Here is a 13564-nt window from a genome sequence, read left to right as displayed (position 1 = left end):
TTGGTGGGCATAAAAATTTTCCCTATTTTATCCTATGATCTTGTCAGTATCTCCATTTTATAAATAAGCAACAGAAAAAAAATAATTTAGTTGATTCTAGAATTTAATAAAACTTTACAATAAAAAGAAAATGTGACTTTGTGAAAAGAATTCCAGAATACCAATCAAGGAACATAGACTCTGTCCTGAATGCGAATTGAAACATTCAAAGTCATGCCTAAAACTGAGCTAGATAATCTTTAAATGGCCTTCTTAGGTGACTGTTTGGTATAATGTTTTCACACTGAGAATGTAATATAGACTACTTTTATTTCAAATATGTATTTTACACAAAGGAGTTCAATTTATTAAAAATGAAATCTCAACTACTGAGAGCACATATACTAAGGAGCCAGAATCCTAGTTCTACCACTTATTAATGTGACCTCAAGCAAAGGTGATTTCTAGACCATTTTCATCTACAAAGTAAGACTTCCACCTTAAAGAGAGGGAGAGAAAGATACCCCAAAGCATTGATAGCTTGGGCTTACATAGCGCTGGGGACACAGGGGTAAGGAGGTGTTGAAGCTGGGACTTTGGAGACTCAGGTATAAAAGTCTTTTTACATAATTATTATGCTATCTCTCCCATCCTTGGCTCTTCTTTTATATTCTATTTTGTTGTTTTAACAAAATATATCAGTTTACTAATTTTAATGAAGAAAACACTTTTCTACAGTACACATTATTTATACTGGCCAAATGTAAACCATAATGGGTGGAATAATAAGGATTTCAAAGAATCTGCAGAATATATACTAAACAATATGATTAAAGCAAAATAATGTATTAAAGAATGGAAAAAAAGTCATTGAAAAAAACCTAGAAAAACAAATGCTGAGAATCTAAGATTATGAAAAGAAAATCAACATTATACTAACCATTTTTAACATAGAAGAAGGCTCCCCTGAATTTATATTGCTAGCCAACAATTCAATCATCTTCTGATTTGCTACACCAATTAGTTTTCCTGACTTTGTGCTTTTAATCACACTTTGAAGAGCTGTAGGGGAAAAAAACAAAGACAGCATCATTTCAAGTAAGAAACTTAGATTTGTTTTATTATTATTATTTTTACAATTTTCCTATGAACTTTTTTTGACTTTTCTTTCTATTTAATTCTGAACCTGCCTGTGGGTCAGCATTCTTTTCTATATATATATTTAATTTATTTATTTGTTGGACAGAGATAAAGAGAAAACCAGAGGGGAGGGGAAGATAGAGAGGACAAAGAGAGACCTGCAGCACTGCTTTATAACTCATGAAGCTTCATCCCTCCAGGTGGGGACTGGGGGTTTGAACCCTGGTCCTTGTGCACTGTAACATGTGACCTCAATCAGTTGCACCACTGCCTGGGCCCTCATTAAATATTTTCTATCTTAGAATATAAATAAATAAATAAATAAATAAATAGATACACACTATATTTTCTTGTACAAAATAAACAAAATTGCTAATAAGACACAGATAATTCTGATTGCATCTTCAGTGTTACCTGTCCATTTTTCCTGAAAAAGCAACAAAATTGCTCACCTTCTTTCCAGCCTCTTAATACAGGGTGCAAAGAGCAAATTCCTGATTTTGATAAATGTATAGCAATTTTCATCTCCACAGACTCCATGTCCTCTGTGTCAATGACCATGAAGGGTAGAAGATGTACTACCACCTGGTTTGACAACTGATCATCTTCCCTCAGTCTCTGTTCTTTAACCAGAATGCCTACTGCTATTTCAAGCACCTTATACCTAAAAGACATGTAAACATATCTGATTAAAAAACACATCAGAGTTCACATTTCTTGTATTATTTCAGCTCAACTGACATTGTCCTAATCTCCTGGCCAAGCAGAATCAAAGACACCAAGATATCACCTAATTATCCAAGCTGATAAGAGTTATTAGGGCCAATACTTTCTTTTAATATTTATTTTCCCTCTAGTCGCCCTTGTTGTTTAACATTGTTGTGGTTATTGATGCCATTGCTGTTGGATAGGACAGAGAGAAATGGAGAGAGGAAAGACAGAGAGGGGTAGAGAAAGACTGATACCTGCAGACCTGCTTCACTCCTTGTGAAGCGACTCCCCTGCAAGTGGGGAGCCGGGGGCTCGAACCGGGATCCTTACACCGGTCCTTGAGCTTTGCGCCACCCGCTCTTAACCCGCTGCACCACCACCCGATTCCCGGGGCCAAGTCTTTTAAAGATTGATTAAGTTTTTATTTAATGAGAGTGACCAGTACTCCAGTCTAGCATATTCAGTGCTAAGGGAACAAAGTCAGGGCCTCAGGCTTGTAAACCCTGTGCTCTAGCTACAGTGCCAATTCCCCACCTGAAAATTTTATTTAATTAATTTATTTTTAATATCTTTCTCCTTTTTTTAAACCAGAACACTGCTTGGCTCTGGTTGATGGTGGTGCCAGGGATTGAAATTAGGACTTTTGGTGCTTCAGGCATGAAAATCTTTTCATGTAACCACTATGTTACGTGATCCACTATAGCTCCAGCTTGTCAACTTAAAAAAAAAAAAATGGAGATATGTAACAATGTATGCATACACTACACTAAAATTAAGAGATTCACTTACAAGTCCACATAGTATTATTTAAATGTATCTTATGTACTAGGGACTATATATGAACATTACAAAAGCCTGTAAAGTACAACCTCACCCTCTAAAGAGTTTAATCAATATTCTATTTTTTAAAAATTTATTTATTTATAAAATAGAAATATTGACAAGGCCACAGGACAAGCAGGGTACAATTCCCACCACCAGAGCTCTGTATTTAATCAGTTTTCTATACAAAAAGCCCAGGTTACAAACATTAAATAACCAGCGCTTACAAAAACTTATAGCACAAGGTATCATGTGCTTCTGTGCTTGGTTTTAATATGTTCGATGAAGTTGGTTTTTATCTAATATTTATACTATATAAATATTATATAAATATAATAACTATTCCATGCTTAAAAGTATTAAACATGTCTTAGATTTACAACACAGAAAACAAAATTCCTTCCCATCCCACTTTTCAGACATCAATATTTTATCATATATTATGTCTTAAGTTATTTTCTTTTTACATTTCAGAAAAGTTTCAAACAGAGAAAATGAGTCCATGTGACGCAAGTCAATTCTCTCTGTAAACATTTTTACAGCATTTATTCCAATGCAAAGACCAAAAGATCACATAACTGACTCTAAGTCACAACTCAGTAAAGAAAGAAAGATTACATAAACTTCATACATTTCATCAGTTCAAAATTACACCGAGATGAGTACTTACCACCCCTTATTCTTTGAAAGCTCTGCTCTTTTAAAGAGATTCACAAGATTCAAAACAGTCACTTCTAAACTAAAGTGTTCTTTGTAAGTCTAGAAGGAAAGACATCAATGATTAAATTTTTATTTGCTTTTAATACACAGAAACCGTAGTAAATAAAACTTTAATAAGAGAATAAAGTATAAAATGTTATCTACCAAGTATTTCAGTATAATTTATGTTTTTTAGAGAAATTTATGAAAATTGGCACTTGTGAGCCAATTCCCATGATCCTAATTTATTTACTACTGACAAATATTTAAAGCAGTTTTTCTTCTTTGAAAAATTTTCAACATGTTATAATGCGCAAGGACCCAAGTTCAAATCCCTTGTACCCACCTGCAGGGGGAAGCTTTATAAACAGTGAAGCAATGCTGAAGGTATCTCTCTGTCTCTCCCCCTCTCTACCTCCCCTTTCCCTCTTGATATCTCTGTCTTTATCCAATATTTTTTTTAAAAATTCTGTATGTCAGATTGTGGGGTCGAATATACCAAACAAAGCATGAGTCTGTGTTCTCCAGGAAATAAATTTCTAAGAGGAATAATTTCTAAACATATTCCTATTTAAAGAATTTTGTGAGGTCAAGAAAATATTTACAAACAAAATGCCATTTCAAGGAAAAACAAAATCACTCACCTCAAAAGCACTTATGGCTGACAAAACAACATCTATATTATCATCACCTAGTCGGGTTAAAATAGCTTCTTTGATGAAAGACTCCTCAATGCTCTCCTGAACAACAGAAAAAAAAAATTTTTTAATTTCGTTGATTCTAAAATGTAACAGAACTTTACAATAAAAAGAAAATGTGACTTTGAGAAAAGAATTCCAGAATACCAGTCAGGGAACATAGGCTCTGTCCTGAATGTGAATTAAAACATTCTCAAGTCATGCCTAAAACTGAGCTAGATAATCTTTAAATGGCCTTCTTAGGTGACTGTTCAGTACAATGTTTTCACAATGAGAATGTAGTATAGACTACTTTGATTTCAAATATGAATTTTACACAAAGGAGCTCAATTTATTAAAATGAAATCTCTGAAATCTCAAGTACTGAGAGCACATATACTAAGGAGCCAGAATCCTAGTTCTACCACGTATTAGTGTAACCTTGCACAAAGGTGATGTTTAGGCTCACGACTTTCATCCACAAAATAAGACGCCCATCTTAAAGAGTTGTTACAGGATTTAAAACTGATCACCAACACTTAGAACACTGCCTTACACATATTAATTAATATTATAAGCTAATAATTATTATCAGGATTTTTACAAGGAGAAATACAAGGTGGTTATTGGCTACCAAATCTTTAACCAAACTAATCTCACCATTTAGTTTATATGTACATAATGTTGCTTCTAGTTAGTAACATCGGTTTCTCACTCTAGAATTAAACTGGTCATCACAAAGACAAAGTTATCACAAATAAAAGTTATCTAACACAAACCTTTGATGTTTTCATAATATTTTTCAGATGATTAACAGCTAAAAGTCTCACAGGAGCAAGTGGATGATTAAGACTTAACATCAAGGAGGTGTCAGAATCTGCCAAAAACTATAGGGTTTATCATAATTAGCAAAGGATTAATTACATCATTAACTGAGGACAGCATGAAATAACCAAGAATTCAAATTAGAGAAATGACTCCAAATTATCCAACACAGACAGTCAACAAGTACCTAATCTTGGAGTTACAACAAATGAGGAAAAAAAAACCTGTACTGTTAAAGTTAAAATGAAAATATACTTGATTCTGTACCAAGTCCATGAAGTCTTTTTGGGCAATGTGTGTATATCTTTTTTTTTTTTTTTTTAAAGTTTGAGTATTTATTAGAAATTTTAAATAAAGAGAACTGTGGTTTAGTTTTCACATCTTGGCTATGTTTTGACAAAGGAGATGCCACTAAAAGGATAGCAACAAACTCCTGTCCCAAGCCAGGGATCTGATCCATCAGTGTCCCCTCTCGTAGTCCCCACCCTCCATCTCAAGACCCATTTCTGCTTAATTCCCAACTAAAACACAACTGGCAAATGAAGTCAGCATGAGACTTCTATCAAAAGCCAACAAGAAAGACATTTTGCAGTAAGCCAATGCATTATGTAGCTGTTCTAGTAAATGATTAAGCATTCTCCCCATACCACTTCTCAGAAAATGAATCTTTCACATAGTAGTGGGGGACAAATTTAATATTTCTGAGCATGTTGCATGCTGCAATTACAAGTGCTGAAACACCTGAATTTTCCTCCTGAAATTTTTCAGGAACTTAACATGGTTACCCAAGATGAGGACAGGACTGTACAACTGCACTTGCCAAGTATACCTGGATGCTTCTGAACACAGGGCAATATTCAGTTCAGCACGGTGTAAGGCATTTATGCATAAGGAGAGAGGCTGCTGTCAGCGATAAAGAGCGCAGTGGAAAAAAAATTCCAAACCAACAGGATAAAAATAGTATCCAGTTTTATTTGTTTGTTTTTTTCTTCAAGATAAGAAACCTAAGAATCCAGTTCAAATCCCTATTGTCAGCATGTAGGGAGTAATTTAACTTTTATCATTGCTTCTCTGGACCTAGGTTGAGAACATTTGCTCCTGTCTTGGTGATAAAAAAGAAAACAGAGTTCAACCTGTTTTTTTCTTGGCATGGAAACATGTGTGTATATCTTATTCCAAAATGAAAAGTACCAAAGATAAGGTAAATTCATCATATTAGCACCTAAAGGGAGGTATATATATGATCTCTTAGTTGAGAAAATGCAATTTAAAATTTTACACTAGTGACACTCAAACTTAGTTTACTTATCCAGGATTTGGAAATAAAATGCCAGTATAATTGAAAGTTTAACAGAGTAGAACCTGGACTGGATTTGGTGTACTGTACCATCATAAAGACTCTGGGGTGGAGGGACGTGTCAGGTCCTGGAACATGATGGTGGAAGAGGACCTAGAGTGTTATGTGAAAAACTGGAACAATGTTGCACATGCAGCAATTACTATAATTTATTGTTGAATGTAAACCATTAACTCCTCACAATATGGAGGGGAAAAAGGAAATCAAGTTTAACTAAGAAAGAGAAAAAACAGAAGGCCAGATGGTGTGCACCTGGTTGAGCACATACGTTACAAGGACCAGGGTTCAAGCTCCCAGTCCCTACCTGTGCCAGGAAAGCTTCGCAAGTGGTGAAGCAGGACTGCAGATATCTCTCTGTCTTTCTCCCTATCTCTCCATTCCTCAACTTCCAGCTGTTTCTATCCAATAAATAAATAAATAAAGATAATACAATTTTTATAAAGAGAGAGAGAGGAAGAAAAACAAAAAACAGAGGGCTGGGCAGTGGCACACTCAATTGAACACACATGTTCACGTGTTAACCATGAGCAAGGATCCGGGTTCAAGCTCCTGGTTCCTACCACAGGGGAGAAGCTTCATGGCTGGTGAAGGAATACTGCAGGTGCCTGTCTGTCTCTCTCTCTCCTTCCTCTCTAAGCCCCTTCCCCCCTCAACTTCTCTTTATCCTATTAAAGAAAAAGGAGAGGGGGGGTAAAGAAAGAAAAAGAAAAAAATGTTTGGCAGCACCAGTGGATTTGTTGTGCAGGTACCAAGTCCCAGCAATAACCATGGTGGCAATAAAGATAAAAAGAAAAGAAGGGGGGGGGGGTGTGTCGAGTGGTGGTGTACCCAGTTAAGTGCACATAATAAGTACTAAGTGCAAGGATCTGGGCTTGGCTTGCCCCAGGCTCTCCACCTGCAGGGGGTTACTTCACAAGCAATGAAGCAGGTCTGCAGGTGTCTGTCTCTGTGTGTGTCTCTCTCTCACGCCTCTCAATTTCTGTCTGTCTTATCCAATAAAATGGAGTGGGGGGGAAGGCTGCTAGGAGCAATAGACTCATATGCCAACACCAAGCCCCAGCTATAACCATGAAGGCAAAGAAAAAAGAAAGAAAACAAAATGTTCATATTCCTCTTCACAATATTTATTTCAAGGCTAATTAGAATTGCCTATATGTGTAACGTTTTTTTTTTTTTTTTCCTTTTAACCAGAGCACTGCTCAGCTCTGGCTTATGGCAGTGTGGGAGACTGAACCTGGGACTTGAGAGCCTCAGGCATGAAAGTCTCTTTGCATAACCATTATGCTATATCCCCACCCGTCTAACTTTTAGAATGAATCACAAGAAAAATTCCAATGTTCTAGCATGATCATAAAATAAAAATATTAAAATAATAATAATAAATGTAATAAAAAATTTTTAATCTACCTCACCTTTTCAAATGAGTGACTTTCAAACAAACATATCTGGCCACTAGAAAGTGCACATATATGAGAAAGCTAGGAAGCACTAACAACCTAAAGACACCTTTGAATGACTACTACTGAGTATAATATATTATGAACACCATATGTGACATCTTCAAACAGTACACTTCCTGAAATAAGTTTCACAGAGTAATTTAAAAATTACTGCAATCTCTCTAGTTATTCATTTCCTTCATCACAAACTCTACTCTATGTAACTAAGCAAACTCTCATCTCTCCATAAAACTTTCCAAGGCATCAAATGAAGCATCAAATTTATTTCCCAAGCTCTACAAACAACCCCCAAAATATGCCCCTAAATGGTCACTATTCCCCTGAAGAAAAACTTACCTGAAACTTTCCTCCACCTGTAGAAAGTGAGATAAACTGATGAAACAGCTCTTGTTTTTTGAGATCTGCAATTTCTTTTAGGTGTTCCTCTAATACAGCATCTAATGTTTTGGGATATCTGGAAAAAATTAAAAAGTCAATTCATCATTCCTAGCAATGGTACTAACCATACATATCTCTCTCTCTCTCTCTCTCTCTCACACACACACACACACACACACACACACACACACACACACACACACATATATGTAAGACAGAAATAAAAATTTTAATTACTGGAAGACTTCAAAATAGCTCTATATAAAAAGAAAAATATTCTCAAGTCCCTGCACAAACCCAACTTTCTCTTATATTTCAATAATATACAAACATGGGAGTTGTGCAGTAGCACAGCGGGTTAAGCGCATGTGGCGCAAAGCACAAGGACTGGCGTAAGGATCCCAGTTGGAGCGAGCCCCCGGCTCCCCACCTACAGGGGAGTCGCTTCACAAGTGGTGAAGCAGGTCTGCAGGTGTCTATCTTTCTCTCCCCCTCTCTCTCCATTTCTCTCTGTCCTATCTAACAATGACAACAGCAATAACTACAACAATAAAACAAGGGCAACAAAGGGGAATAAATAAATAAGTAAATATTAAAAAATAATATACAAACGTAATCCCCCCCCATCTTGTTTGGAGTGGAATCTCATGCATGAGCAGTGTCATCACCCTGGACAACTTTGTTATACAGACCGAGACACACCACAGGGCCAGAGCTTTCTCCACTGCCACAGGGCTCTAGCCTCGGCCAAACACAAAGCCAGGTATGCATACTGCCTACGTAGCTACTCCCCAGGCCCTACAATTAAATCCTATATATGTCCTTTTCTGAAGGAGACACACACACATACACAAGTCTTTTCACTACATTAAGATGTGATTTGTGAATCATCTCTATAAAACGAAAAGGTGTGCATTAAAGAGGAGCACAAACACACACAACACTTACTTGTTCTCTAAAAGTCTGATAAGTGGAAGAAACTGCTCATTAAGCAGAGATATTTTATTAGGATCACTATCCTCTTGTGAACTACATGAAATATATTCTTCAAAAAGAAGGCTGCAAAGCAAAAATGGCAGTAAACGTGTTACTTTTTAGAGTTGACTATTACAATAGAGGCACTTTTGAAATATCTGTCATATAGCTATAAAGTAGAAATTACACATATTTTACCAATATACAAACAAGAGCTAAGAAATCTCATAATTGGCCCCAAGGTCAAATGAGACAACAACAACAGACAATACTCAGTGAGCACTACTGCTCAATAAAAAAAAAATTGATTAAGATTTAAATCTGGTCAGATTCCAGAAACTAAGCTCTTAAAAGTAATTTAGATTTTATTTAATTTACAAACCAACCCAATCCATTCTCTTTCCAGTGAGACAACATGATTGGTAAGAAAAGAGACCTGGGAAACAGCAGTGGGGCCAAAGAGTTAAATTTCTCCTTAAGAAGCTGTAATAAAGATCCCAGTCTGGTAAACTTTTTAAGACAAAGGAAGTCATAACAGCAGAATGACACATTAGCATGTAAATATCTGCCTAAGGTTACACAATGGCAAAACCAAATCCAAGCAGTCTGATTCTCAGAAACTTATTATCTATTCTCCTGGAAGAAGCAAGATTCAAAACTATGTCTGAATTCCATTCTACATTCCCTTCACCACGTTAAGCTGCCCTTTAATTTAAGTAAGAAAAGGAAATGGAGAAGGCACTATTTTTTATAAAAAGAGTCTAGTCTTCTTCCTCTCCCCCCTCAACCAGATTAGAGCTCAGCTCTAGTGGTGCAGGGGATTAAACCACATACAATATGTTACCACAATCCAAGTTTAACTTTCTATGATCATGTAAAGATCACTAAAGACAAATTACCTTTGATTTTTCTGCTGCTATAATAGTGGGACCAAATATTTATAATCAATGAAATGATGTGGTAACAATGAAAAAAACACATTATAAAATGAAATGCTGGAAAATTACTAACCAATCAGAAAAGTATACTGAGCCACAAGGACGTAAATAAAAATAAATAACTTACCTAGCTAGCAAATGGTCTAAGTTGTTCTTCAATGATATATGTGTAAGTATAGCTTCTAAAAGTTTCCTATAGATGTGGCCATCTATCTCTTCAGTTTCTTCTACTTCTATGAAACAAATTAAAAGTTGATTAGGAATCTATTTTGCATGCTTACATTCTCATATTTATAGCATAAAGTTTTTCTGTAAGAATAAGACATATAGAATAACTGAGACATATAATTGATAACTTTCTAACTTATTTCCAAAATGTCTACTTCTACTTGGACACTTATATTTTCAGAAATATGTGGATGTGTTGCCACTGCTTATCCAAGTGTTCCCATGGATATCTCATTAATGAAATAGCATACCTATCTCATTAATGAAACAGAAGGCCAAAGGCAAAGTCTTTCCCAGGTCACATTTGCAAGTCAAGTTGGGACCTGAACGTAGATATCAACAAACTGTCTCTGAAAACAGGCTAAACTTTTATCTTAGTGCCTCCTTACTGAACCAACAACTGCCATTTTCTATTCTAGATTTACCATACATACATCAAAAGTTAGTTGTGCCATCAAAGACTGAGATCGTCTTACTTATTACCATAAAAAAAAGAAACAAAACACTCTCCTTCTGCCAGTTATGCTATTGAAGTGCATGTTTAAACAAGATTTGATTTAGAAAAACTTATTTTCAATAGAAATAATTTGGTGGTCTGTTTTCAGTCCTAGTAGCAACAGGACCTAAGATTTCTTCTGTGTCTTTCTGTATTTATTCAAGGACAGCAAACAATCATTCTTTAATACAAAGATTCCCTTAGGGGGTCGGGCGGTAGCGCAGTGGGCTAAGTGCGCGTGTTGCAAAGCACAGGGACCAACAGAAGGATCCCGGTTCTAGCCCCTGGCTCCCCACCTGTAGGGGAGTCATTTTACAGGTGGTGAAGCAGGTCTGCAGGTGTCTATCTTTCTCTCCCCCTCTGTCTTCCCTTCCTCTTTCCATTTCTCTCTGTCCTATCCAGCAACGACATCAATAACAACGATAATAATAACCACAACAATGATAAAAAAAACAACCAGGGTAACAAAAGGGAAAAAATGGCCTCCAGTAGCAGTGGACTCATGGTGCAGGCACTGAGCCCCGGCAATAACCCTGGAGGCAAAAAAAAAAACAAAAAAAAACTTCCCATAGTGCCATGGTAATTCCCTGTGGTGTGTTGACGGTTTAGAACCAGGCTGAATATAAAGCAAAGTAGGTCCCCTACAAGCTGAGTAATCTTGCCAATCCAAGAAGGAAAAATATCCTAATGACTAACACATGTATAATGCATGTGTATGAACACACACAGAAACACTCGCCCACCCTAACACACAGACTTTTAAATCAAAGCACTCTTCAGCTAAAGCTATTGGTTCTGCCAAAGATCAAAACTAGGATCTCTCACATGTCATTCCTGTGTGAGACTGCTATCCTTTCTCCTCAGACCTCAGTGACATATCTTAATTGTTGTAAAATAAATTTTTAGTCAGGGATGTAGCACAACAGTCAAGTACAGAATTCAAATGTGTTAGGTCCTTGGCTCTATCTGAATTACCTACGTTCTCTCTCTCCCTCTGTTAAATAAGTAATTTAAAAAATTAGTATTTGAGGGGGCGGGTGGTGGCGTACCTGGTTGAGCGCATGTGACAATGCCCAAGGACCCAGGTTCAAGCCCCCGGTCTCCACCTTCCCAGGGAAAGCTTTGCAAGTGGTAAAACAGGGCTGCAGATGTCTCTTTCTCTCTCCCTCTCTATGTCCCCCTTCCCTCTCAACTTCTGACTGCCTCTATGCAATAAATAAATAAATAAGTATCTCTTTTAAAAAAATCAGTATTTGAAATGTATTATTTAAGAATACATCAAGAAAACAACTTGACCATGTGTAAGGACCTGCCTTTGAGCCCCCACACCACACTGGAGTACCACATGCAGCACGAGAGGAGAGCTCCATGGGTGGTGAAGAGATGCGATAGTATCTCTATTCTCTTTCTTCCTCTCATCTTTGTCTCTTCCTTGTTCTCCAAATAGAAGAAAAAAATTTTTAATTGGGCCTAGAAGTCAACTCAGCAATATCATGCATGTACAAAATTTACTTCCCAGCACAGAAAATGAAAAGGAAAGAAAACAGATCTTTTTAAGTGTATGTAAATTAGTAAGGCACTCCCTTCAACCAACCTGCTCCCCACTGCAAAAGTAGCCCACAAAAGAAAAATTGACAAATGATACAAAAACAGTTTGATAGCAAAAACTTTAATATCATAAAACATCTAGCCAGGATGTGACTCATTAAGAGAATCATATTTTAGAAAGTTCATTTCAGGACACAAATGTAAAATCTCATACCTGTAACATGATTGATGATGGAGCCAACCAGATGGGGAAGCATGTAACGCAACAGAGGGCTGATATCATAGGTTTCAGAAATTCCATGAAGTATTGTAATAAGATCAGGAACATTGCACAAGTGAGGAAAAGGCCTTGAAAGAAGCCAAGTGCGTAAGTTGTTAACTTTACAAGTTAGACAACAAATAGCAATTGAAAAAAATACCATGAGGTTTAGATTGTAAAAATTATCTGAAATAATTTCATCCATTCCCTAATCATGTCTAAATTCAATAGTACGTACTTTTTCCCAAGGCACTCAGGTTTCTGTCTCTGCAGGAGCACTATCAAGCAGCCCAGTCCATCCTTGGTCAAAGAGGGGATTTTAGTCAATGTTTTGATGATCTGTGAAGCCAATGAATTAACGAAGGTTTCTTCCATGGTCACTTTCACAGAGATCTGGCAAATTATCATGTATGTTGCAGCTCTGTAATCTGACAAAGACGACTTCAACCCCTAATTTTTTTAAAAGAAAAAAAAAAGAAAAACAGTGTTATTTTATTCTATTTAAACTTTACTTGGTATCCAAAAATTGAAAATATGAAAAATTTGAAACTAAGGCAATCTAAAACACATCATCTGATGAGTAACCACACCTCAGAAGCAAAAAACCAAGATGGTGACCCTTTTGAGAAGACAAAGATATAAAACAGATGGCAGGTCTCCCAGCTCAAATAACCACTATACTCTGTCTATCAATTTTTTTTTTTTTTTTTTTAGGGCAGGGGGAAATAGCATAATGGTTATGCAAAGAGGCCCTCATACCTGAGGCTCTAATATCCCAGGTTCAATCCCCTGCACCACCATAAGCCAAGGCTGAGCAGTACTTCGGTTTAAAAAAAAATTTGATATTTTATTTAATGAGAAAGATACAGACAGAGAGAGACCAGACCAGAGCACTGCTCAACTGTGCCAGGGACTAAACCTGGGAATTCAGAGACTCAGGCACAAAAGTCTTTTGCATAACCACTATGCTGTTTCCCCAGCCCTATTATTATCAAATTTAAATCATCAATCCTCAAATTTAAAACATATATATATATGTACATATATATATATATATATATATATATATATA

General features: G+C 36.3%; 1 protein-coding gene across 2 annotated transcripts in view; it reads right to left on the bottom strand.

The window, feature by feature from the left end:
* HEATR1 (HEAT repeat containing 1) overlaps positions 1-13564 on the bottom strand; it is a 63420-nt gene that overhangs the window by 36422 nt on the left and 13434 nt on the right. Inside the window, exons 7-16 of one of the 2 annotated variants that reach the window (XM_060191944.1) lie at positions 12731-12942; positions 12448-12581; positions 10089-10194; positions 8997-9107; positions 8007-8124; positions 4808-4915; positions 3996-4091; positions 3323-3411; positions 1572-1783; positions 920-1041 (exon numbers count right to left, since the gene is read on the bottom strand). In XM_060191944.1, coding sequence (XP_060047927.1) covers positions 920-1041; positions 1572-1783; positions 3323-3411; positions 3996-4091; positions 4808-4915; positions 8007-8124; positions 8997-9107; positions 10089-10194; positions 12448-12581; positions 12731-12942 — 1308 coding nt within the window. The remainder of the gene's footprint in view (positions 1-919; positions 1042-1571; positions 1784-3322; positions 3412-3995; positions 4092-4807; positions 4916-8006; positions 8125-8996; positions 9108-10088; positions 10195-12447; positions 12582-12730; positions 12943-13564) is intronic. The other variant, XM_007527893.3, reaches the window with a different exon arrangement.

This window comes from Erinaceus europaeus, chromosome 6 (assembly GCF_950295315.1).
Source record: "Erinaceus europaeus chromosome 6, mEriEur2.1, whole genome shotgun sequence".
In the NCBI taxonomy this organism is placed as follows: domain Eukaryota; kingdom Metazoa; phylum Chordata; class Mammalia; order Eulipotyphla; family Erinaceidae; genus Erinaceus; species Erinaceus europaeus.
Note: the sequence above shows the minus strand (reverse complement) of the source record. Positions and strands in the feature narration are given on the sequence as shown.